Source organism: Mustelus asterias, chromosome 8 (assembly GCF_964213995.1).
Source record: "Mustelus asterias chromosome 8, sMusAst1.hap1.1, whole genome shotgun sequence".
NCBI lineage: Eukaryota > Metazoa > Chordata > Chondrichthyes > Carcharhiniformes > Triakidae > Mustelus > Mustelus asterias.
Window position 1 is genome coordinate 80,559,131 of NC_135808.1, and position 26,764 is coordinate 80,585,894.

General features: G+C 44.5%; 1 protein-coding gene across 1 annotated transcript in view; it reads right to left on the reverse strand.

Annotated features, from left to right (window-relative positions):
* nmnat2 (nicotinamide nucleotide adenylyltransferase 2) overlaps positions 1 to 26,764 on the reverse strand; it is a 251,535-nt gene that overhangs the window by 148,044 nt on the left and 76,727 nt on the right. The window contains exon 2 of the mRNA XM_078219366.1: positions 20,397 to 20,485. Coding sequence (XP_078075492.1) covers positions 20,397 to 20,485 — 89 coding nt within the window. The remainder of the gene's footprint in view (positions 1 to 20,396; positions 20,486 to 26,764) is intronic.

Here is a 26,764-nt window from a genome sequence, read left to right on the forward strand (position 1 = left end):
TCCTCCTGCAGTCTGAAAGATGTGCTGGTTAGGTGCATTGGTCATGCTAAATTCTCCCTCAGTGTACCTGAACAGGCGCTGGAGTGTGGCGACTAAGGGATTTTCACAGTAACTTCATTGCAGTGTTAATTTAAGCCTACTTGTGACACTAATAAGTAAATAAATATGGAAAAGTTTGGAACAACTTTTTTTTCTTAAATATAGAGATTTCCATGAAAATGGAGAGAGTTGTCAAAATGGAACAGCTTTACTGGAGAATTATAAACTAGTGGCAGAGTGGTTGAATGACAGCAGCAATAGAAAAACATTTCACACATAAAGAAGTCAGGCTTATTCCTGATGCCCTGGAATTATAATTTCTTACATAATACCATCCTGGAGCAAAATAAAATCTCTGCAATGAATAATACTCGGCCAGTAAATGGGAAGTTTACATTGTGGGTTCAAGCATAGAAGGTGAAAATAATACTCCTTCAAAAATTATTCGTTGCTGGCTTGTTAATTGGATAGCTCTTCAATGCGCCAGCACAGACTGGTTCTACCGGTCAGGCCAACACGACTGTTCCCCGTTCATGGGGAGCAAGTGTTTTCCACACCGGAGAGAACTTCTCCCGGCGATTTAGCACCGGGCTCACTAAACACATGCAAATGAGTATTTCAATATATTTAAATAAATTATTCGGCCCCTCGCTCATTTCTGGTGCGAAGCTGACCTCGCCGGAAATCCGGCCCTCGTAAAATCTCGAGAGCCGAGAAACTGGCCGTGATCCTGATTTTCTGGCTCTCGCGCGATTTTAACGGCTGTTCTGCCCTTTGATAAAATTTATGGCCAGCATTCCCGGTCTAAGCAGTGGACAATTAGTGCTGCGGATGCTTTGTCCGTAGCTCCATTAAAAGTGCGTGTACATTTCTTGCTGGAAACTAGTTGGTACCCATGTTAAAACTGAAACCTGTCCATGCATTGATTCAGTTAATCTTTGTCCAATCTCTGGAAAACAAGCTAGACAAACTTAAAGCCAGACTCACTTTCCAAAGAGAACTGAGGGACTGCTGTGTGCTCTGTTTCACAGAGACATGGCTCACTCCTGTTTCACCGGACTGTGCCCTACAACCAGAGGGCTTCTCAATCCACTGAATGGACCGTACAGCGGCCTCAGGCAAGGCTAGGGGAGGTGGGGGCTGCCTTCTAATCAACACCTCGTGGTGCCTAGACATAACTACACTGGCGAGTTTCTGCTCCCTGGACCTAGAACACTGGATGCTAAAATGCCACCCCTACTACCTTCCACAGGAATTCACCTGCAGAAACTCGCCAGTGTAGTTATGTCTAGGCACCACGAGGTGTTGATTAGAAGGCAGACACCATCTCTTGTCTGAGGCTGCTGTACAGTGCATTTGGTGGATTGAGAAGCCCTCTGGTTGTAAGGCACAGTCTGGTGAAACAGGAGTGAGCCATGTTATCCTGACAGCAGTTTACATCCCACCCCACGCAGTCGTAAAGACCATGCTGGATGAAATAGACACCACCACAAATAGCCTTGAGACAAAGCATCCCGGGGCCTTGTTCAATCAGGCCAAGCTCAAGAGCATTCTACCAAGATACCACAAACACATCTCCTGTTCCACCAGAGGCCCAAACAATGCTACACAAATATCAAACATGCCTACTGCTCTATTGCCCACCCACATTTTGGCAAATCAGACCACAAGACTGTGTTCCTGCTCCCGGCTTACAAGCAAAAACTGAAATGGGCGAATCCGTCAAAGAAAGTCGTGCAATGTTGGTCTGAGGAATCGGATGATGTCCTCGGGGACTGATTAGAGTCAGTTGACTGGTCAGTATTTAAAAACTCTGCGACCAGCCTGAACGAGAACGCCACAACAGTAACTGATTAGTAAGTGTTTAGAAGACTGTGCTAAAGAAGTAAATCTGTCTTTACTAAATGAAGTACTGGAAACCATGGATGAACACTGCTTGCTGAAGTCTAGGTCTGAGGCGCTCAAGTCAGCTAACCTATACAAGAAAGCCAGAAATGATCTAAGAAGATCCATCAAAGATGCCAAAAGACAGTACTGGACCAAGCTAGAATCCCAGGCTAGCCACACAGACCCCCGCCGATTATGGCAAGGTCTGCAAGACATAACGGGCTACAAGATGAAGACATGTGAAATCGCCGGCACCAACGCACCCCTCCCTGATGAGCTCAATGCATTCTTTGCCCGTTTTAAGCAAGAGGTCAGTGAGAGCATGCCCTCCACCCTGGAAGACTCAGATGAACCTGTATCTGAGGTCACCACTGCAGATGACAGAGCAGCTTTCTCAAAGGTCAACCCACGGAAAATGACTAGCCCGGACGAGCACTCAGGTCCTGTGTGGACCAGCTGGTGGGGATATTCACAGACATCTTCAACCTCTCTTTACAACAATCTGAGGTCCCTACCTGCTTCCAGAGACAATCATCATCTGGTACCAAAAAAAACCCAAGTAGCGTGCCGTAATGGTCATCATTCGGTGGCTCTCACATCCATCATTATGAAGTGCTTCGAAAGATTAGTCAGGACACAAATCAATTCCCGGCCTCCCAGGTTGTCTGGATCCACTACAGTTCACCTACCGCCGCAACAGGTCCACAGCAGACGCCATCTCCCTGGCCCTGCACTCAACCCTGGAACACCTAGATCACAAAGACACCAATGTCAGACTCCTATTTATCGACTACAGCTCAGCCTCCAACACTATTATTCCCACGAAACTCATCTCCAAACTCCATGGCCTGGGCCTTGGCTCCTCCCACTGCGACTGGATCCTAGACTTCCTAACCCACAGACTGCAATCAGTAAGGATAGGCAACAACACCTTCTCTACGATCATCATCAACACCGGTGCCCCACATGTACCCACGGTACACCTATGACTGTGCGGCCAAATTCCCCTCCAATTTGATTTTCAAGTTTGCTGATGGCACCACCATAGTGGGTCGGATCTCAAACAGTGGTGAGACAGAGTACAGGAAGGAGATTGAGAATCTGGTGAACTGGTGCGGCAACAATAATCTCTCTCTCAATGTCAACATAATGAAGGAGATAGTCATCGACTTCAGGAAGCATAGTGGAGGACATGCCCCTGTCTACATCAATGGGGATGAAGTAGAAATGGTCGCGAGCTTCAAGTTTTGAGGTGTCCAGATCACCAACCACCTGTCCTGGTCCCCCCATGCCGACGCTATAGTTAAGAAAGCCCACCGTTGGGAAAAAGATACAAAAGTGTGAGAACATGTACCAACCAACTCAAGAACAGCTTCTTCCCTGCTGCCATCAGACTTTTGAATGGACCTACCTCACATTAAGTTGATCTTTCTCTACACCCTAGCTATGACTGTAACACTACATTCTGCACGCCTTTCCTTCCTATGAACAATATGCTTTGTCTGTATAGTGCACAAGAAACAATACTTTTCAGTGTATCCCAATACATGTGACAATAATAAATCAAATCAAATCCTGTCTGCCTGCTGCTGAACTTAAACAGGAGCCATGACGTTGTTCCTGTTTCCAAACAAGACTATGGACAACCACTATAGCCTCGACCTGTTAAATGTTCATGAGAACCATCCTGAATATGCCACACTAACAGATCGCACCCCATATTATGGAGTCTTTGTGCATCCCTTTCCAGTAATATACATGTGTTATCCCTTTGACCCCCTTGATTGTGAGTTTTCCATACAGCCTTGTCAGGGTTCAGCTTTCCTCCCCTTGGATTTTCCCTCTGCCTTCTGTTTTTCATCTTCTTCATCCACCTCTTTGGCCCACTGCCTGCCATCGTGAACCCTCACCCTAATCCTCCTCACTGCACTGCCCTCCTTCCACAGTGCCCCCCCCCCCCACCAAGGTCTTCATCCGGCCATCCTCTGACTCTGACTCTGGCCCTGACCTCGCTTTCTCCGCCCAATCGAACTTTGGACCTTTATTGCAGTGGTTGCATGAGTCCCGCAGCAGAGTGCCGTCCAGGTAGACACTGGTGTGTGACACCAGGGGGAAGGAGACCTGTGTACTCCCCAACCCCAGTACTGATCCGACTCGATGACACAAGACAGTCCATGGGTCCAGCAGCTCGGTGCTGTCCATGAAGACCAGCTGGGCATGATGATGGAAAGCAGGAAGCAGTCAGTCCCGGCAGCGTGATGTACAACGCATCAGGAACAGCACAGTGGCTGATAGGCTTTTCTGCGCTCACCTCAAAGTCTCTGATGAACAGGGGGGTCACCTTTACCAACTGAGTTTCAGGCCAATGTAATTTCATGCCGGCACGTTGCAAGATTGGATGGCCTGATGGGATGCTAGCGGGCAACTGTTCTAATGAGCAGTCTTGGATTGCAAATGATGCAAATGCTATCCACACCACCAGCCAGCAGCAGCAAGACCGACCCACCATTAACCCGCCATGAGGAGAATTGTCATGTGATTTTACGCTGGAGGGTTTCTGACTTTTTGGCCAGGATTCTCTGATCTCATTCGCTGTCAATGAGAATGGAGAATTTGGCGTTCAGCCAAAACTGCATTCGCTGCAGTGAGACTGGAGAATCCCAGCAGTGGGCCAGGTCAGAGAATTCCAGCCTTGTCTCCTGCTAAATTCTCCACTTCCGCCTGCCACCTAACCCACCATGGGAGGGATGGGAGAATTCCGCCCTTTGTTTTATGTTAATAATGTGGAAGTCAAACAGAAGTTTAATTTCCATCCCTGTCACCCATTTTGCAAGTAACGTTTCTTACTCTTTTAGACCTCCTCAGCCCACATAATGGGCAGAATTTAATGCCCTCCCTTGAGGGGATTTTGGAGGTGGGGGGTGGAGGCCCACTTCAGGGCCTTGTGCTGCAATCACGCAGGAAGCCCAAACAGTAAATCATCCTTGTGGGCTCCTGAGAGGGGTTTGGGTCAGCTGTTCAAAGGCACTCAGATCCTCATCGAGGGACTTGGAATTAGAAAGGCAGGGGCGGCTGGGACAGGGGAGAGAGGGGGTGGGAAAGGATGGAGAGAGGGAGGGAGGCTGGGAAAAGGGAGGGAGGTTGGGAAAAGGGGGAGGGAGGTTGGGAAAAGGGGGAGGGAGTCTGGGAAAAGGGATAGGGGCTGGGAAAGGGGGAGGGGCTGTGAAGGGGGAGGGGCTGTGAAAGGGGGAGGGGCTGGGAAGGGGAGGGGCTGGGGAAAGGGAGAGGGGCTGGAAAGGGCAGGGGTTGGGGAAAGGGAGAGGGGCTGGGAAAAGGGAAAGGGGCTGGGAAAAACGAGAGAACCATTTTAACTCGGCTAACTGGGAGCCAAGAAATCCTGAATTCACAGAGGTTATGAATTCCTTGTAAATGGATGTGTGGAGTGTCTAGTTTAAGGCTGCACAAGCTCTGGAGCTACTTTATGGAGAAAATATAACGAATGCTATTGCAATGAACACAGTGTTAATTGAATAATTTATTATCAAACAGTTTTATTTTCTTAGAAAAATTAGTAGTTAAAAACTATCACAGCTCAAAGTGATACCGGTACTGTCAATCGCTTGGGGTGCAGTAATTGTGTTGGATACAAACATGCAGCAATAAATGATTTGCATTTGTACCATTTTTTATGATCTTAGGACATCCCAAAATGCTTTACAGTCAATGAAAGGAAGTGTAGTCACTGTTATCATGAAGGAAATGTAATAGGTCAATAATCAATTAATTTCGGGAGTCCAGGACGAGGGAGCATAATGTAAACATTAGAACCTGGTCTTTTGGAACTGAAATTAGGAAACCTTTTCTACACGCCAACAGTGGTAAAAGTTTGGAGCACTTTCACAAACGGCAATTGATGCTAGATCAATATCAATGCTAGATTAATTGTTAAATTTAATCTGTGATTGAGCTGTGAGATGCCATAAAAAGGGTAATAACTGCCTGGTTAAAATCTTCAGCTTGTGCAATGAAAATACATAATCTGTGACTTCACCAATCCATGGAAGGAACGTTTGGAGTGTTAGCTTTTTGTGTGTAGAATTGTATGTCAGTTAGTTTGAAAAAAACTTTTGTTGGCCCCTTATGCGTGTGTTTTCTTGTATCAATTTAAATGCTATGGTGTCTAGGAACTTAATGCTTTCTTTGTGCATTGTGGTTCTAAGTTTCATGGAGGAGTGATGATTATTGAGGATATTGGTGAATTCTTCTAATTCTGCTTTTTAAAAAATGTATTTATTGTCACAAGTAGGCTTACATTAACACTGCGATGAAGTTACTGTGAAAATTCCCTAGTCACCACACATTCCGGCGCCAGTTTGGGTACACTGAGGGAGAATTTAGCATGGCCAATGCACCTAACCAACACATCTTTCGGACTGTGGGAGGAAACCGGAGGACCCAGAGGAAACCCACACAGACATGGAGAGAATGTGCAGACTCCACACACACAGTGACCTGAGCCAGGAATTGAACCCGGGTCCCTGGCGCTGTGAGGCAGAAGTGCTAACCACTGTGCCTTCTGTGTGAATCCAAATACCCCAACATAAATACAGAAGTTAATATTAATATGTGACAGCACCAACTAATAAATGAGTTGATGAGAACGAAAAGGGAGCCCCTGGAAACCAAAAAACAAGCCCTGAAAACCAAAACTTGGCTCTCAAGAAAATCTCGGGAAGAAAAAAATGATTTTGACCCCTGCAGTCAGGCAGTTTTCCAACCTTCTTCTAGTATCCCTTAGCAACCACCAAATCACTAGGCTTCGAATTATTCTGACAAAAAATATTTGGATGATACTGATTTGTCATGGTCCTCAATCTCTCCTCTTATTCATAAAGAGTTCAATGATAGTCCTCATTTTTTACATATGAAAATATTGACAACTCTTTAATTCATATATTTTTCCTTTTTGTCAATTAATTCCTCCAGTTCTGCTTATAACTCAAGTAGATATAAGAAGGCCACAATTATAACATTTCAGAAGAAGTTATTAACACAGAGGGGTGAGGATGAGGAACTTGTTGTCATTTGGAATGATTGAAAGAGATAGCATTGAAGCGTACATGTGTTGATGCTGACGTGAGGCTATGGGGAATAGAGTAGCATGCAGGCAGTGATATTCAGAATTGGAGGAGGCTTGTGTGTATTACAAATACCTGTTGAGCTAACTCTGCTGCCCTGATTCTCTGCCATAGATTCCATGCAATTATCCAGTTTCCATGAAGCTGACACAAAGCAAGGCTCACAAGGAACATTAGTCAGAAACCACAGACCCAAAGCCTTGGTGTTTTATCCATTTAAATTTATTTACAAAATATTAAAGACTGTGCTCCCAGGATGTCCTGAGCAGCTTTCTTCCAACAATCCGCAACATCCGCAACAAGTTTAGCGTTTATTAACAGGGGGTTTGAGTTTAAGAGCCGTTGGGTTATGCTGCAACTGTACAGGACCTTGGTGAGACCACATTTGGAATATTGTGTGCAGTTCTGGTCACCTCACTATAAGAAGGATGTGGAAGCACTGGAAAGAGTGCAAAGGAGATTTACCAGGATGCTGCCTGGTTTGGAGGGTAGGTCTTATGAGGAAAGGTTGAGGGAGCTAGGGATTTTCTCTTTAGAGTGGAGGAGATTGAGAGGCGACTTAATAGAGGTTTATAAGATGATGAGGGGGATAGATAGAGTGGACGTTCAGAGACTATTTCCTCGGGTGGATGTAGCTGTTACTAGGGGGCATAACTATAAGGTTCGTGGTGGAAGATATAGGAGGGATGTACGAGGTAGGTTCTTTACTCAGAGAGTGGTTGGGGTGTGGAATGGACTGCCTGCTGTGATAGTGGAGTCGGACACTTTAGGAACTTTCAAGCGGCTATTGGATAGGCACATGGAGCACACCAGAATGATAGGGAGTGGGATAGCTTGATCTTGGTTTCGGAAAACATCGTGGGCCGAAGGGCCTGTACTGTGCTGTACTGTTCTATGTTCTATGTATTCAGCTCATTGCTGCTGAGCAAGGTTCTTCAGTGGAATCAATTCCCACAATACAAATGCTGGAAACAACTCAGATTAGAAATGGTCTTGTTCTTATTTAAAACAAAAATCATCCTCTTGCCAAATCAACAACTAATTTCCACTGAACACTATTTACATTTAATCCCTCTCGAGATTTCAATGAGTTGCAGAATTGGAAATGCCACTCACGCTGTGAGGCTTGGGTTCCTCAGTAGCTCCAGATGCCAATGTTTGACTGGCAGGAAGCTCTATAACTGTAGATCAAGCAGCAGCTCTGAATGCCATGTGTAGGGAAGGAGCAGGAGTATGTTACACCCTACTGCCTTTCCCTGCCTAATTCTGTTGCTTTCACATCCACTTCAATGGACATGCTTTGGAAAAATAAGTAAATCTCTCTCTAGGCGGAGTCGATGATGACTTGCTTCCACAGTTGTCTGAAGAGGTATTCTCAGTTGATTGAGGGGTTCAATGCGTGAACTACAGTCTCTGTCACAGGTGGTTGGAGGGATGGGTGGGATGCCCGAATTACTAAGCATTCCTTTCGCTATTGATGCTTGGCTTCAGCTTGCTTTCAGTGATGGAACTCAACTTGTTCAGCTCCTACTCGAATGCTTTTCCTCCATTTCGGGTGGTCTTGGGCCAGGGATTCCCAGGTGTCAGTGGGGAAGTTGCACTTTTTCAAGGAGAGTTTGATGGTGTCCTTGAAGCATTTTCTCGGCCCTCCTGGGGCTCACCTGCCATGTCAAAGCTACGAGTAGAGCACCTGTTTGGGGAGTCTCATGTCAGACATGTGGATGATGTGGCCTGCTCAGTGGAGTTGATCGAGTGTGGTCAATGCTTTGATGCTGGGGATATTGGCCTGAATGGGAATTGGCCTGAATTGGTGCACCTATCAGGCCAATGGGTTCTTTGGGGGGCAGCACTGGTGGTATTTCTCCAGGGTTTTAGTTGCCTGCTGTATGTAGAACACATTTCTGAGCCCTGTTGGAGGGCAGGTACTATTGTTCTGTAGACGATGAGCTTGGTGCCGGGTCTGAGGTCCTGGTCTTCAACATCTCTTTCTCAGATGACTGGGCGAAGGCTACATTGGCACACTGAAGATGGTGCTGAACCTCGTCATCAATGGCTGCCCTTGTTGACAGTAGGCTCCCAAGGTATGGAAAGTGGTTCCCATTACTCAAGGCCTCGTTGTGGATTTTGGGAGTAGTGTTGGGTGGTGGGGGGCAGGTTTGTAGAGGACCTTTGTCTTACGGATATTTAAGGGGCGATTCTCCCAGCCCGCCACACTAATTTTCTAGCTCAGCGGGGTGGGAGAATCTCACAGCCGGGCATGCGTGGGATTTATACATGCGTACCCGCTGCGAGGGCATCTCCCAGCACTGGATTTTTAAAATCTAATTTGAATGTAATTAGCGGGCCAGGGTCTGAATTCTCCGGGCCCACTAGCCTCTCCCACACCGTCAGAGTGTTTCACTCCAGCGGGGTTTACAGTGAGTCCCCAATTTTGGGGAACTATTGGGATGACCACGCTGGAGTGAAGGCAGTGGGGTGGGGGCGCAATTGGGGCCCCCCAGGGGGTTGGGCGATGGGGTGCCCCCTTTCTAGGGTTTGTTCATTTTTTATGCAAAACAATTTGGTCCACGAGCTTACATTAGAAGTTTTCAGTAACACCTTTTTCTATTTATTCGCACAGCTAAATAGATTCCAAGTGTCTCTACTTTCCAGCGTTTCCATATTGCTATGAAAATTCCTTACCACACAAAATACTGTTCTAGATTTTAATGATACTGCTATCAAGGAAAAAGAAAATACCTGCTGTGATAATTTGAGGCAGGAGCAGGCTTGGTGCACACAAAGGTAATCTTTATTGGGAACACACGTTGAGATGTTTACTGTTTCGCTGCTGGAGCGCAGCGCTGACACCGTTGCTTTGGCAGGAGAAAAGGGCAACCACTCTCATTACTCCATTTCCACCCCCTTAAGTTCCTCAGGCAAGCTCCACAACATTAGCGATACCTTTTGGCTTTAACTTCTCCTTGTCTACAGATCAAGTCTCTGAGGTGATCTGCGGGCATGGTCAGTGCGACGCCACTGGTGAAGATTCTGGAACAGGAATAATGAGATCTTGAAAAAGATGCATCTCTGGAACTGGGCAGTTCTGCATTTGACAGCTCGATGGAAGTATCAGGGATAACAGCTGCAGGGTGACCGCACACTGAGGTTGACAGTGAAACGTCAGTCACAGGTTCATTGGGTTGTGTCTCTTGCTCTGTATGTCTATGCATGACTTTGTCCTCAACTTAAACCTGAAATGACAATGGCCCAGTTTCTAAAATGATGGCTCCTGGAGTCCAGTAAAGTTCATTTCCAAAGTCACGCACGTACACAGGGTCACCTACTTGGAATGTACAAGCACCGTTGTGTATGTTGTGGTTTCGTTTCTAATCACTTTGTTTCTGTCTCACCTTTCCCCTCCAAATTGGGAAACACCAAATCCAGATGTGTATTGAAGTGGTGTTTCATCAGCAGCTCTGATGGCGTGGGGCCTGGAGTAGTCTGTGATGTTGTGTGGTAACTTAGAGGACTCTGGAAAGATGCGACTCCAAACTAACTCCAGACAACTTCTTCATATCGGTGTTAAAGGTCTGGACAGCTCTTTCAATGAGACCATTTGACAAAGGATGCTGGGGGACAGTCTTTATGTGCCGGATGTCATTCAGGCCTGTGAACTTCTGAAATTCTGCACTGGTGAAAGCTGTTCCATTGTCAGAGACAATAACCTCAGGCAACCATAAAGGAATGACACAGCTTCTCAGTAGTTGCAGCTGAAGTTGGTGTCTTTACCCCATAGATATCAAACTGCTTTGAATGTGCATCGATGAGTAACAGGAATGTGGTGCCTAGACATGGTCCCACTTGCAGCCTGACCCAAGGACAGCCAGGCCATTCCCATGGGTGAAAAAGAGCTGAAGGAGGCTGTTTCTGGTTAAGGGAACTGTGTATAACCACATTCTCAATGTTACTGTCCAACCTTCGCCATCAGATATTTTGATTTAATTTGATTTATTATTGTCACATCTATTAACATACAGTGAAAAGTATTGTTTCTTGCGTGCTATACAGACAAAGCACACCGTACATAGACAAGGAAAGGAGAGCGTGCAGAATGTAGTGTTACAGTCATAGCTAGGGTGTAAAGGAAGATCAACTTAATGCAAGGTAGGTCCATTCAAAAGTCTGATGGCAGCAGGGAAAAGGCTGTTCTTGAGTCGGTTGGTATGGGCCTCAGATTTTTGTATCTTTTTCCCGACAGAAGAAGGTGGAAAAGAGAATGTCCAGAGTGCGTGGGGTTCTTAATTATGCTGGCCGCTTTTCCGAGGCAGTGGGAAGTATAGACAGTGTCAATGGATGGGAGGCTGGTTTGAATGGATAGATTGGGCTTCGTTCATGACCCTTTGTAGTTTCTTGTGGCCTTGGGCAGAGCAGGAGCCATACCAAGCTGTGATACAACCAGAAATAATGCTTTCAATAATCCATCTGTAAAAGTAGATGAGAGTCGTAGCGGAGATGCCAAATTTCTTTAGTCTTCTGAGAAGGTCGAGGCGTTGGTGGGCTTTCTTTTTGTTGACATTGTCGCACCAGTTTACCAGATTCTCTATCTCATTCCTGTCTCAGATTATTGTTTATCGTTATTTTGTTTAAAAGTATAATTTCAAAATAAGTACTAAACCTCTCGTTCCTAATTCTGATGTTGCTGTTATTACTCAGTGTGCTGTGACTGGTTTATTTCTGGCTCAGATTCTCAGTATTGAACAGAGCTGCGGGCTGAATACTGCACCTCCCAATTACCTTCCAAAGTTTCAATCCACAGGAAACAGTTATCCCTTTGCTCTTTATCCACGTCTCATTCTTTAAGTCAACTATTTGAATTTGGGATGAATCATAGCCTCACTCAAACCTGACTCCAATTCTCACTTTCCAGCAGCGTCACTAATTCGACAACATTTTCACCTTGATGTGTGCAGAAGTTCAAATACTCAAAGATTTGGGTGGCACGGTGGCACAGTGGTTAGCACTACTGCCTCACAATGCCAGGGACCCAGGTTCAATTCCGACCTCGGGTCACTGTCCGTGTGGAGTTTGCACGTTCTCCCTGTGTCTGTGCGGGTTTCCTCCGGGTGCTCCAGTTTCCTCCCACACTCCAAAGATGTGTGGGTTAGGTTGATTGCCCATTCTAAATTAACCTAGTGTCAGGGGATTAGTAGGGTAAATGTGTGGGGTTACGGGAATAGGGCCTGGGTGGGATTGTGGTCGGTGCAGACTCAATGAGCCAAAAGGCCTCCTTCTGCAGTGTAGGATTGTATGATTCATCATTATGGTGGTGTCATCAACAACTTGAAAGTCGAGTTGGATGGAATTTGGCTACACAGTCATAGGTGTTTCAGGAGTATAGTAAGAGGCTGAGGACACAGCTATGTGCCATAACTATAACTATGTGCCAACATCTTCATCCTTGACGTGCCTGGGTGTGCATTGTCACGCTTTGGCAAGAGTGCCTCTTTTGTCCTGGGTAGGGGCCGTGACTCTGGAACCCCAAAGCAAGATGCCATCCTGGTGACTCGGTTCAGTGCTTCTGGTTTAAAAAGGGTGCAGGTCATCAGACACAACAATACCTGGCTAACCTTGTAAAACAAAGCTTTGACAGTACTGGGTCTCTGCTCATCCAGTTCTTGATCTGTTTAGCACATACTAGTGATAAATCCAAGAAATTTAACAACAACACTGATTCTTGTGGAATGAGTGTGTTGGCAGGACTGTCAGTAATGGAAGACAACTAAATATGTTTGTATTGGTTATATATGAGCCAGGGTGGTACATGAATGTGTTCTCGTAAGCTGATAGCATCAGTGCTCAATGCTGGGTTCTTGCTGAAGCGATAGCTGGAATAGTTTTGTCTTCACTGAATAAGCCTGTCAGCAGCTTATGGTCAGACACAAGTGTAAAATATCACCTGTGCTGGTATTGGTGAAACTTCTTGACACAAATCAGAACCGACAGCGTTTCTTTCTCCAGCTGCAATGGTCCTTTGCAGCCTGGCAGAGTGTTCTAGGGACATAGCCAGTGGACTTTTCCGATCCATCCTCCATTCAATGGGACAGTACGGCTCCTTTGCCATAGGGAGAAGTGTCATATGTCAGCACTAGCTCTTAATTGGGTCATAACAAACCACCAAGCACAATGGCTGAAGCAGTTTCTTGTTCTTTTCTCCCTATTTTTTACCCATGTTTTTTTCCAGGATGCCCTCAAGCCTGCCAAACTTTTAAAACTTCTCTTCTGAACTTTGTGGTACTCACAGCAACCAGGGTGAAGCACGTAACATCAACTGGATTTAACATCATCGTCAGTGTGATAACTTAAAGCAGGAGCAGGTTTGGTGCAAACAAATGTGAATTTTATTGGGCATCACCATCTTACGACCTGGAGCACAGCACTGACACCACCCCTGGTTGATTGGCAGGAAGGAGGGACAACCTCTCCCATGCATATAGGATCCAGGCATAAAGATTCCATTTGTGTTGCTGATAAATCAATGAGCCGGCAGTCGAAGACAAGCATAGCTTGTCTCTGAGCCAAAGGCAACAAACTCAGGACTCCTCCAGAACTTGAGTACATAACCTACACTGAAGTTCAGTGCTGTACTGAGTACTTCACTGAGAGATGCTGTTTTACAAATGAGGTGTTAAACTGAGGAACTGTTTGACCTCCCAGATGGGTAATATTTGAAGAGTAGGAGACTCCTGCATGTGTCCTGGTTAACGTATATTCATAAGCCAGCATTGGCGAAACAGAATGGCCAGGAGTTTTCTCCGATTTGCATCCACTCAGCCATCAGAATTTCACCACAAGGACAGTGAAAACACCAGGTTTGAGTGTAAGCAGTTTCCGTTAAACTTCCAGTGAAATTATGGTGGAAAAGTTAGAACAGCTCTGAGGAAATTCCCAACCATCATCTGGTTATTTATTTCATTGCTGTCAGGGGGAGCTTGCTTAGTTCAAATTTTTTCCTCCCATTGCATACAAAACAACAGTGGCTAAATTTCAGAAGTACTTCATTGGCTGTAAATGCTTTGGGACTTCCCAAGGACATGGCAGGGTGTTTTATAAATACATCTGGTTTTTTTCTAGTGTCAGCTGTGGCTCAGTGGTAGTTTGCCTCCCAATCGGAACGTTGTGTCCTACTCCAAGGATTTGAGCACAGATCTAGGCTGACACCCCATTGGTGAGGCAGTGGTAATGTCAGAAATACAGGGCAGAATCTTACCAAAAAATGGCAGAATGTTGGTGCTGGCGCAAACTATTTTCAGGCTGAATCTAATGCCCCATTCGTGTTTATTTTTATTCCCATGAGTTTTACTCCACTCCAGTGGTGCCTTCCCTTTGATTTGCTGCCATGTAATGTCTTAACTGCTGCGAGCACTGGGGAGTTTCAGATTAACGGCTCTCCAGCACTTCCCAGTACTTGTTCCACATTGACTGCAGGGGATGGTACCAAGAAGGCAGCACCGCACTTTACAGCAGCCCTCACTGTATGGAGGGCTCTATGGAGTGAAGTAGAGGCGGGACAATCCATCTCTCCCATTCCAGGAGATGGCCGTCCAGCAGGGTCACCACGCCCACCTGGAAGGTGCCAGGTTCACACTTCTGTAGATCTGTTGTAAATGGCACTGGTGTGACGTCACGCTGGGGGCAGCCAGAAATTCTGTGCGGGCTCAATAACCGGAGAGTGTGCTCGCTAATGACATGCTGATGCATTAAAATGAGCTTTCTGCCGTCCCGTGGTGTATTTCAGGCCATTCCACCAGCGCAGTGCCGGGAAGATCAGAACTCGGAAACTCATCGGCACAAACTGCGCTCTCCAGATTTTTAGCAAACACTGCCAGTCCCACAGACAGAGAGCACGGGCTCAAAATCGCCCCACAGGGTGGGATTTTCTGACACTTCCTACCAGTGAGAATTTCTGCACCTGCCAAAGTCAACCCAACCCACAGTAGGCTGGGTGAGCCAGCAGATCCTGCCAGTGTCCAGTGGCGAGCCACCTCCACTGCGGGTAAACTAAAATCCCAGCGACAGTCTTTTGGATGAAACTTTAGGCCAATTCCCGTCTGCCCTCTGAGCTGGATGTAAAACGGCACAGAGCACAATTTGAAAAGGAGCAAGGATGGGGGAGTGGATAGTTTCCAGTCTCCTGGCCAATATTTACTCCTTAACAAACACTACTCTGGGAGATTGTCTGGTCATTATCATAGAATCATAGAATCCTACTGTGCAGAAGGATGGGCCATTCAGCCCATCGAGACTGCACCGACCACAATCCCACCCAGGCCCTATCCCCATAACCCCATGCATTTACCCTAGCTAGCGCCCCTGACACTAAGGGACAATTTAGCATGGCCAATCCACGTAACCTGCACATCTTTGGACTGTGGGAAGAAACCGGAGCACTCGGAGGAAAGCCACGTACACAGGGAAAATGTGCAAACTCCATACAGACAGTGACCAAGCAGGGAATTGAACCCAGGTCCCTGTGAGGCAGCAGTACTAACCACTGTGCCATCCCATTTTGTCCTCTGTGAAAGCCTGCTGAAAGTGAACTAGCTGCTGCATTTCCTACATTAAAATGGGGACGACTCTTTAAAACAACTTAAGTGACTGTAAAGCACTTGGGGACATCTTGAGGTTGTGAAATGTGCTATTAATAGGCCAATTTTTCTTTGTTTATTTTCCTTCATGGAAGAGCAGCATGGGAGTTTGCAACAAAGATTCCTTGCACATCTGAAGGATCTGATCATACAAAAACCTGCAAGCATCTAGAATAGAAAGAAATGGTTTGACTGCCACCTGTGCGTCTTCTGCTGGTTGTTACTGAACTGAAGGAATTGTGGGTGGAATTCCATTCTTGTATCGTGACTCCTGGCACCAGGTCCAGAGAGTTGCCGCTTTCTGGCAAGTCTCCTGCGGCTAGCCAATTAACCAAAGTGACGCAGAGGAGGCCCAGTGATCACAAGCCGGAGGAAAGCCGGCTGCAGCTGTCATTCTCTCAAGATGGCGCTGGAGCGAGGCGACTTTTTGTAAGCTGTGTCCAGCATACCTTCTATTTCTATCTTTTACTCTCATTCTATGCTTCTAAAACTTCATTCTAACTATGACTGTAACACTACATTCTGCACTCTTTCCTTTCCTTCTCTATGAACGGTATGCTTTGTCTGTATAGCGCGCAAGAAATAATACTTTTCACTGTATACTAATACATGTGACAATAATAAATCAAATCAAATAATTTTTAAAAGACAGCAAGTCCAGCACCCAATACAAAAGTCAATTTAAAGTTTCTGCTCCTGTGTAGGGAAAAGAATCCTGCTGCTAGAGGCTGTCATTCTTCACACTGAGTCCCGGTAGGCCTCAGGAGAAAGTCCTGTACTTGAATACCGCAGCACTCAGGCAGATTTGACCTGCGCAACACACACACATACACACATACTAACACACATACACATACTAACACACACACATACATACTAACACACACACATACATACTAACACACACACATACATACATATACTAACACACACATACACACATATACTAACACACACACATACATACTAACACACACACATACATACTAACACACACACATACACACATATACTAACACACACACATACATACTAACGCGCGCACACACACACACATACATACTAACACACACACACATACAAACACACACACACACAAACACACACCCACGCACACATACATACTAACACACACACATACATACTAACACACACACACAAACACCCACACACGCACACACACATACATACTAACGCACACACAAACACACACACATGCATGCACGCACACATACTAACACACACACACACAAATACACACACTTACACGATCTCAGTTTGCTGATGGTTTCTGGCAGGGTTGGCTTTTTGAACTGAGTGACAGACCTTATTTCAAAAGAGCGAGGGAGATAGAGCAGCATTCCACCTGTTTCTTAATACCACCTGCGTCCCTTGCAATCTCTCTCAAGTGGCTGGGCAGCCTTGCCTTGAAATACTTCACCCATTGTGTATTTCCAAGAGGTTTTGGGTGTGTCTTACTGTGGCAACCATTTTTTCAGTACCCAGTAGTTTGCATTTTTACTGTTGCTTCTTTAGACAGTTATGAGTATCAACGGGTGCCTGGATTATAGGAAAAGTCTTTCTCTTCACACTCCCCTGAAGGTTATTTCGTCTCTCACTTGGAATGTGACCTTGCATTTTTAAGCAGTTTGCTCTGTCTTAGTTCACATTGCAAAATCTCCAGTCTGTTGAAAGCTGAAAATCATATTTTCAAAAATAAAGGGACATAGCCTCATGACAGGGTGACCATTTGAGGCCATCTCGGGTGACTAAGGAGCATGGTGTTAAAAAATGGTGGAGCAGGGCAGCAGCTGAGGCATCCAAAACTAAGATTGGGTCCAGTGCTATAAGTGGATAAATTAACTTCTCCAAACCACAAGAGTGAATATGAGTTATTTTAGTGCTAATTGTGGCTTAAGGTTGAGCTCAGGGAGTGGTGTCATTCAATGTCTGAATGTCACCAAGGTCACCACGTGTATCTCAGACTGGTGTCTCCCGATCACTGGATGCATGCATGTTTCATATGAGCCCAGGTTCCTCGCTGTGTCATGCACCACACATAGTGGAGGCATGGGAGGGAGATGTGCATTCCAGCACACTCCTCTCAAGTCTAGGTGATAGAGCCAAGCTGAGGGCAACTCCTCATCCTCATCTGGAGTTTAATTCGCTGTCCGTCTGTGCTTGCAAGAGAGATAGCCTCACGACAGGGCAGGGTGGACAAAGAGATGCAGACTGATGCCCAACTAAAGGATTCTCACCACTCCAGAGATGCAGTCCCTGGAACTGGATGGGAAGTCTTTTTGTTCCTGGTGCAGAGTTTGGAGTACCAAGCGGAGAGTGAGGAGCATGCATGCATAGCGATTAACCTGCACTACAATGGGAGAGCAGTGCACCTTCTGTTGGCATGTTTTAGTGAATAATCTCAGGATGGAATTCTCCCAACTGTGACTAAGTCCCATGGTGTGGGTAGCAATGTAGAGTATTTCCTGCTGTGGAGGTCGGCGGGAAACCATGCCATATCTTCCAGTTCCAAACTCATTAATTATGGTAAGATCTTACGACACCAAGTTAAAGTCCAACAGGTTTATTTGGAATCACAAGCTTTCAGAGCGCTGCTCCTTCATCAGGTGAGTGAAGGAGCAGCGCTCCGAAAGCTGGTGATTCCAAATAAACCTGTTGGACATTAGCCTGGTGTTGTGAGACTTCTTACTGTGCCCACCCCAGTCCAACGCCGGCAACTCCACATCATCATTAATTATGCAACTGGGTGTTTTGCACCATATTTAATGGCAGGGCCTGATGGCACGTTGCCCTCCATCGTATCTGGGCACCATATTGAATTGATACCCAGCACCACTGTCCCAAATAGAAGAAAGAAGATGGACCTCCAGAAAATGAAAATGGATCTCCAGGAACACTCAAGAGGCTGGAAGATGGATCCCCCCATGACACTGAATCTGGAAGGTCCACATGTGGAGGCTGCCCCCTCCCACTGCTGTGGTGTTCTGGGGTCCAGGGTTGCTGGCGGCCTCCATTCCAAACTCGGGAGGCAGCCTCAGACATTGTTCAAGTATCCCTCACATCTACACACCACATTGTTCCAGACATGTTTTGCACTGATGTGTTTTCCTCCTGGTATCGTGGGGAATCAGGCTTTGGTGGAAGATTCCAGTCAGGCCTTCATCTGCGTCCCATTGTAAAATCAGTTTCATGTCGGCCTCCAGCAGATTTCCCGATCTGCCATGACGGGCACCAGCGCAGGATACCGTGGGAAATGCATGCCAGTGTGAAAGTGATTTTTGCGTCGGCTACATGCCTCCCTTTTCAGCAATATTCAAGTATTTTTTCCAGTGTACAGATGCTATTACCGATTCAAACAATTGCAAGACATAAAGTGCTAGTGAAAAGCCAATAATTATTAATTGATACAGCATGACAATCAGTGTATTAAACATCAAACATTTTTATCACTATCAATTTGTGTTTTTAATGTAATGCGAACAAGTAGATGGAGGGTGAAGTCTCGAGTCAGACAAGTATCCACAGCTAAGTGTTGGAAATACTCAGCAGCTTTTAGGTATGCACAGATTCTTGACACACCAGGTTTGACAGGCAGACAGACCTACTACTTTTCCTATGAGTATTATACCAGAACTGTAATATACAGACAATAACACTTCTGGTTTTTATTGGATTTAATTAAAATGTATCGGGCAGGGAGTAATTAGTGGGTTTAATTGTGTTCAGCACAAACATGGAAGGTTTATTTATAACTTTTACTGAAGAATCTCAGTTTGTAGTTTCATTGAATGTTCAGAGTTTTCCGCTGCACTGTATTGGGATTTATTTGAAATAGGGACATGGGACATTGCAAGGAAACTGCATACTCCAACTGAATTAATCACAAATGTTACCTATAACCACCATACGCCTGATTAATAAAAGGTCTTCTCTTCATCATTTTTTACAGAGGTTATATGAAGGAATCGATATGCATATTTAGAAGACTTAAAGCAGAACGGTAGATTTTTAATACAACACACACATTAATACCTGAAAGCACTGTGCCATAGATTGATCTTAGAATCATAGAATCATAAAATCCCTACAGTACAGAAAGAGGCCATTCGGCCCATCGAGTGTGCACCGACCACAATCCCACCCCCGTATCCCTACACATTTACCCACTAATCCCTCTAACCTACATATCTAAGGACACTAAGGGCAATTTTTAGCATGGCCAATCAACCTAACCCGCACATCTTTGGACTGTGGGAGGAAACCGGAGCACCCGGAGGAAACCCACGCAGACACGAGGAGAATGTGCAAATTCCACACAGACAGTGACCCGAGCCAGGAATCGAACCCAGGTCCCTGGAGCTGTGAAGCAGCAGTGCTAACCACTGTGCTATCACGCCATCTTGTGCGTATGATTCCCCCAACAAATCAAAACCCTGGTGTCAGGAAGGTTAAATTATGGGAAAAGGTTGTGTAAACTTTGTCTGTATTCCATTCAGTTTAGAGAGGGGATGATCTGATCAAAGTGTACCTGCACCTTCCAAGTGATAAATGGCCTCCCTATTTTTTCCACTGGAGCAGTGCTTCACATTGATCTGTGATGTTTGTTGCTACGTGTGTTTTGAAGGGTAAAACTAACCTTCAGTGTTTCAAGGGTCCAAAAGACAATTATCATGCTCAGTCTTACCTGTTTCCCATAGGAGTCATGAACTGGTGAGATAATTCCACCAATCACAATGTACCGTCCTGTCTTATGCAGGTAGTCACGGGCTCTTTCTGAAAGCACAAATAAGGAAGGTCAGGTTATGAGGTGCTCGTTCCAAGCATTATATTTCAGCACATTAATCCATATCAATTCCAAACTTGGAAGGTTCCTTTTTCACATATTTTCATAAATTTGGGGAGTTTACAGAGAAACCCAATTTTTTTTGAAAGGCTTTTAAAGAAAACTCAAAAAAACTTTTTAAAACAGGTTTCTGCTATATTCTATCGATTCTTTCAACAGCTTGTATTGATATAGTTTCCTTAACATCTCAAGATACTTCGCACAAGTGTTTTCATATAAAATTTGCTACCGAGCTCCACAAAGAGATTATGAGGACAGCTGACAACAAGCCTGCTTGAAGAGGTTCCTTTTAAGGGGCTGCAGCAGGTGACAGGTTCCATTGAATGTCTCATGCACTGTCCCTCGCTGAGAGTCTGGAAGGTGAATTGCTCTCTGAACAGCATGGGCAAAGATGGCCACCTGCGGAGACCCCTTCTTCTCCTCTGCCTTCTTCCAGCAGCGTGTCCCACTCTGTGTTGCCTCTGTTCATTCTCCCTGTAACAAGTAACTGAAGCAGAGGAGGAAGAGAAATAGGCGAGAGGAGACAACCTTAGACAACCTCTTTTTGCCAAGCTGTCCATGAACAATTCATCCCTGTATGATACCAGTAAAATTATCCCCAATTTCCCAGTCAATAACAGTGCCACACCATATCTTCCCTGATCTGTTACCGACCAACACAGCATCTACTTTTGCAAATCAAATTTATAAATCAATCTATCCAATATTCCCTAAAAATTAAATGTTTAATAAACTTGCATTTTTTGTGCCTGTCTTCTGTGTTCCTTTCCCTGTTATTCCTACACAATACCAACTTTGTGTTTAGTTAATGGAAGGCTGCTGACTTTCAGTCCAGGCAGCTGTAGATGGCCTTGCAGGACAATCTCAAACAGCTCTGGGCCTAGAAGGTCTGGCTTCAGCCTGCACCACCTCAACATGGGTGGCAGCAGCATTGTTTGACTACCAGACAACAAGCTGGGCACTGGTGCAATGACAGAGTTTAAAAGATAAACCAGTCATTCTGAGACAGGACAGCAGGTTTGTGCTCTGCAGAGCTACTGCCATTCCATTAGACTGACATCTCAGCAATCCTATACTGATTCATCGGAGAACAGATTGCTGGACTGAAGTGACACTCTGAAAATCCCCTTGAACACTTGTTCCTGCCGCCACGATGGCATTACAGAGTTCTGCTACAATGGAAGCTGAGACTTTGCCTATCAGACGCTGTGTTACCTGTGTAGAAAGAATCAGAGTTAATGACCTGAGAGAATCTGACTAAAGGTAACTGACATGAAATGTGGGATGAATCTTCCAAAGTGGGATGTGATCCAATATAGCCTCAACTCTGGGTCAGAATACTGGAAGTGGCCATGGTTGGACATCCATCACAGTCTTCTCTCAGGCAGCCAATTAGCAAGCCTTTCCAATTAGAGATGATGGCCAGCTTCCAGCATCAGGAGGTTTGTACAGTGCAGTCCAATCTGTGTTCATCTTAAAATCTGTATGTAATTGTTAAGCTAAGGATGTACTAAAGGAGTTTATATCATAATCCAATTTTTTCTTGTTTAATAAATGCTCTAGTTACTTTGTTCCTCCACGTTTTATTTAAAAAAGTAAAGGTTATGGTCTTTTGAGCCAGGATTCCGTTCTGAGATTTTGCCATCCAGTTATAATATCACTGCGATCCCAACAGATCTCCTTGGTTGTCTGGTCCTACTGGCTTTGCAAAGTTTGTCTGCGGGGTCTCCTGACCCCCTGTGGATAGGTCACATCTCCTGTTCTCTCCATCTCCTCAATCTAGGTGGCTAGGGCAGCCTCAGCAAACCTTGGAGCATATTTTTTTACCCTGCTGTGCCATAATTTACTCTTCTTGCTGTTCAGTGTCTCCTCCACCAACAGTTTTAGCATCTGCTGTAACCAGAGCACAGTTCTCCTTTAAGTCAAAAGCAAAATACTGTGGATGCTGGAATCTGAAAGAAAAACAGAACATGCTGGAAAATCTCAGCAGGTCTGACAGCATCTGTGGAGAGAGAATAGATTTATACTATGAGAAAGGGGGGTGCTGTAAGAGGATAAAGGGAATGTAAATGAAAATGAAGAAGGCTAGAAAGGTCTTTAGCACCTTTCTAGTTTTCTTCATTTTCATTTACACTCCCTTTGTCCTATTACAGTCGCCTCCCCACCCCCCCCCCCCATCCCCATAGTATAAATCTCTTCTGATTTTCTTTGCTCTTAGCTCTGATGAAGGGTCATCCAGACTCGCAACGTTGGGTCTCTAGTCTCTTTCCACAGATGCTGTCAGACCTGCTGAGATTTTCCATCATTTTCTGTTTTTGTCTGCTTTAACTAATGCAGGATGGCTTCAGTCAGGCTAGCTTTATAAATGGTGCTCACCTTGCAGAACCCTAGGCCCCCGATTGAGGTGTAACCACTCAAAGGTGCACTTCGTGCTGGCTGCATGCAGCAAGCGTGCACATTAACAAGCAGCACAAATTTGACATGCTGTCTGAATCAGAAGCAAAGTCTGTGGATTTAATCACACATCACAATCCACACCTCCCTCCCCACTCCCTCAACCTCCCCCCACCTGTTTTCAAGATCTATCCAATTTCGCTTGCTCTCCTAGTCTCAGAATGAAAATTCAGTACACCATCCAATATCAAAGATTTTATTTTAAACATTCTTCACTTGATTATTTTTCTCCTGTTTCCTCGAGGTAAACCTTTTTACATTCTCAGACAATTTCCTCCATAATTTACAAAGCTTAATTCTGGATCTTTGATTTTTTTCCTTCACTGAGCACAGATTGAAATCCATTAACCTAACTTCACAGATCACCCAAAACCCAGGAGCTTCCATTAATGTTGTTCTTTAGTTCCTTTCTAATGGATCTGTTTTTCTTTTAAGCATGAAGGCTTAGAAAGGGCAAAATGCCAAAGCTTTACAGGTCAATTTGTTGACAAATAGTTAAAAAATAGAAAAAAGCAATTGACCACAAATACATATTTTTTTAAAAGACGAAGTTTAGCCCTTTTTATAAAGTAATACATTCAAGTTGTTAATATGCAAATTAAAATTTTGAAGAAGTATTTGTAATTGCTGGACCTGTTTCCATTGACGTTTAGAGGATTGAGAGGTGATTTTGTTGTAACATATAAGAACCTGAGGGTACTTGTCAGCGTGGATGCTGCAAGGATGCTTCCTCTTGTGAGAGAGACTAGAACTAGGGGACAAAGGCCGAATGGCCTATTCTGCACTGTAGGGATTTTATGATGAATCTTGTACAAAAGTTTAAAAGTTTAAAAGTAACTGGTCTCCCATTTAAGACAGAGCTCAGAATTTTTTTCTTTCAGAGGGACGTGAATCTTTGGAATTCACTTCCACAGAGAGCGATGGAGGCAGGTTCATTGATTATTTTAAAGGCAGAGTTAGATAAGAGCAAATTACTGCGGATGCTGGAATCTGAAACCAAAAGAGAAAATGCTGGAAAATCTCAGCAGGTCTGACAACATCTGTAAGGAGAGAAAAGAGCTGATGTTTTGAGTCCAGATGACCCTTTGTCAAAGTTCAGAGTTAGAGTTGGCAAAGAGTTAGATAGATCCTTGACTACCAAGGGAATCAAGGGTTGTTGGAGGTAAACAGAATGTGGAGTTGAGACCACAATCAGATATCAGTCGTCATATTATTGAATGACGAGCAGGCCCAAGGAGCTGAGTGGCCTAGGTCTGCTCCTAATTCTTATGTTCATATGACATCTTTAAGGAACAGGGACTTTTTTTGTTTTTCTCCTGTGCCTTCACGCTTCCCAACAAAGCCAAGAGGTGTTGTTAAAAACAAATTTGGAGAGTTCCTTTATTTACATCTCACTTATATTTATGCCAAACCTCAGGCTAATCTTATAGTTACAAATGAAAGATAAATTGAATCTGCAACGAACCACAGGATGTACCGATGCAAGAGATCTTACTTGCAAGGGCATCAGTTAAATGCATAAAATGTTACTTACATGAGTTAACAGGTTGGTGTCTATTTGTGTTGGTATGTAGCTAGACCAGTGAAAAAGGAATAAATTTGCAGCTTGTTTAGCAGAGTTAGCATCTGAAACTGTATTTGGAACCAGACCCAATCAGACTCCTACGCCAGAATTGTATATCCTGAAATGATTTCAGACTTTGATTGCTATTTCTCATTGTATTGGTTTAGTTTTTATGTGTTTTTTTAAATTAAAAATCCAACTTGAAGATCCATCTTAATCAATACATTGCACAGAGCACAACCTTGCAATGGTCAATGAGCTTGTATCAATCACTTCCATATTTTGTTTAGTGTGAAATATGCAAGTATAATTTCCAGTCAGACAATGTCTGATGATTCAAATAGCTACAAAAATAATTTATGGTATGCCCAACATTCCTTGTCTTGCAATATTTTGGATTGAATATTTTTTGGAGAAGACCTTACTTGCATTTTGAATCAATTTAAGTTCATTGCGATATATGCTTCTAAACAGAGAAATAATTTGCCAAGTATGAAGAATGCTCTCCTTTTAAGTATGAAGCTGATTGTAGTTGATCAGATAATTAGTTTACTAGTTGCACTCTGTACCAGTTTCAAGTATAGCAATACCAAAACCTAGTTCTAGTAGATTCTCACAATAAACCATCCATTACAATTTACTATATTTAAAGGACATCTCTAATTGGTCAAAATGCTATCTCTTTGAAACAGCAGTCCAGTTAGTCCCATGTTATGTACTGCACTTCACAGAATCCCTACAGTGCAGAAGGAGGCCATTCAGCCCATTGAGTCTGCACTGACTGTCATAGAGTCAAAGATAGAGACATAGAGGTTTACAGCATGGAAACAGGCCCTTCAGCCCAATTTGTCCATGCTGCCCTTTTTTAAACCCCTAAGCTAGTCGCAATTGCCCGCATTTGGCCCATATCCCACTTACCCATCTTAACCGTGTAACTGTCTAAACGCTTTTTAAAAGACAAAATTGTACCCGCCTCTACTACTACTTCTGGCAGCTTGTTCCAGACACTCACCACCCTCTGTGTGAAAAAATTGCCCCTCTAGACCCTTTTATATCTCTCCCCTCTCACCTTAAACCTATGTCCTCTAGTTTTAGACTCCCCTACCTTTGGGAAAAGATATTGACTATAGATAATGATCTATGCCCCTCATTATTTTATAGACCACTATAAGATCGCCCCTCAGTCTCCTACACTCCGGAGAAAGAAGTCCCAGTCTATCCAGCCTCTCCTTATAACTCAAACCATCAAGTCCCGGTAGCATCCTAGTAAATCTTTTCTGCACTCTTTCTATTTTAATAATATCCTTTCTATAATAGGGTGACCAGATCTGTACTCAATATTCCAAGTGTGGCCTTACCAAGGTCTTATACTACTTCAACAAGACGTCCCAACTCCTGTTTTCAATGTTCTGACCAATGAAACCAAACATGCTGAATGCCTTCTACATTACAGACAGAGACTCTGACAGAGACTCTTACCCAGGCCCTCTCCCCGCCCTAAACCCCATAACCCTGCACATTCACCATCGTAAATCCACCTAACCTACACATATTGGAACACCAAGGGGCAATTTAGCATGGCCAGTCCACCTAGCCAGCACATCTTTGGAATGTGGGAGGCACAGAGAGGAAACACATGCAGACACAGGGAGAATGTACAAACTCCACACAGTCACCTACGGCTGGAATCAAACTCGGGTCTCTGGCACTGTGAGGCAGCAGTGCTAACCACTGTGCCACCGTGCTGCCCACTTGTTGGATAAAAGAGCGTAAAGTGATAGTACATGGTTTGGGTGAGAACAATACAGGTTTATTGATAAGCTGTTGATTGTACATAGGTTTGATCTATATTAGGCAAAAAGCCCACAAAGCAGCCGATGACATCACAAACTATACACGTGACTGGACTCTGAAAGTGACAGTGCAACAACAAAACAACAGTCCCAAATATATACCATCCCACACCCTTGCTCATTCTTCATAGCCCTACAAAGCTTTGCACTTCAAATATATAACCAATCTCTTTTTGAAAGTTACCATTAAATCTGCTTCCATTATCTTTCAGGCATTATTCAGATGATCATAATTTTCTGTATCAAATAATTTCTTCATACCTGCTCTATACTTCTTTTTTCGATTATGTTAAATCTCTGTCCTTTCATTATCAATCCTACTGCAAGTGGAAATAGTT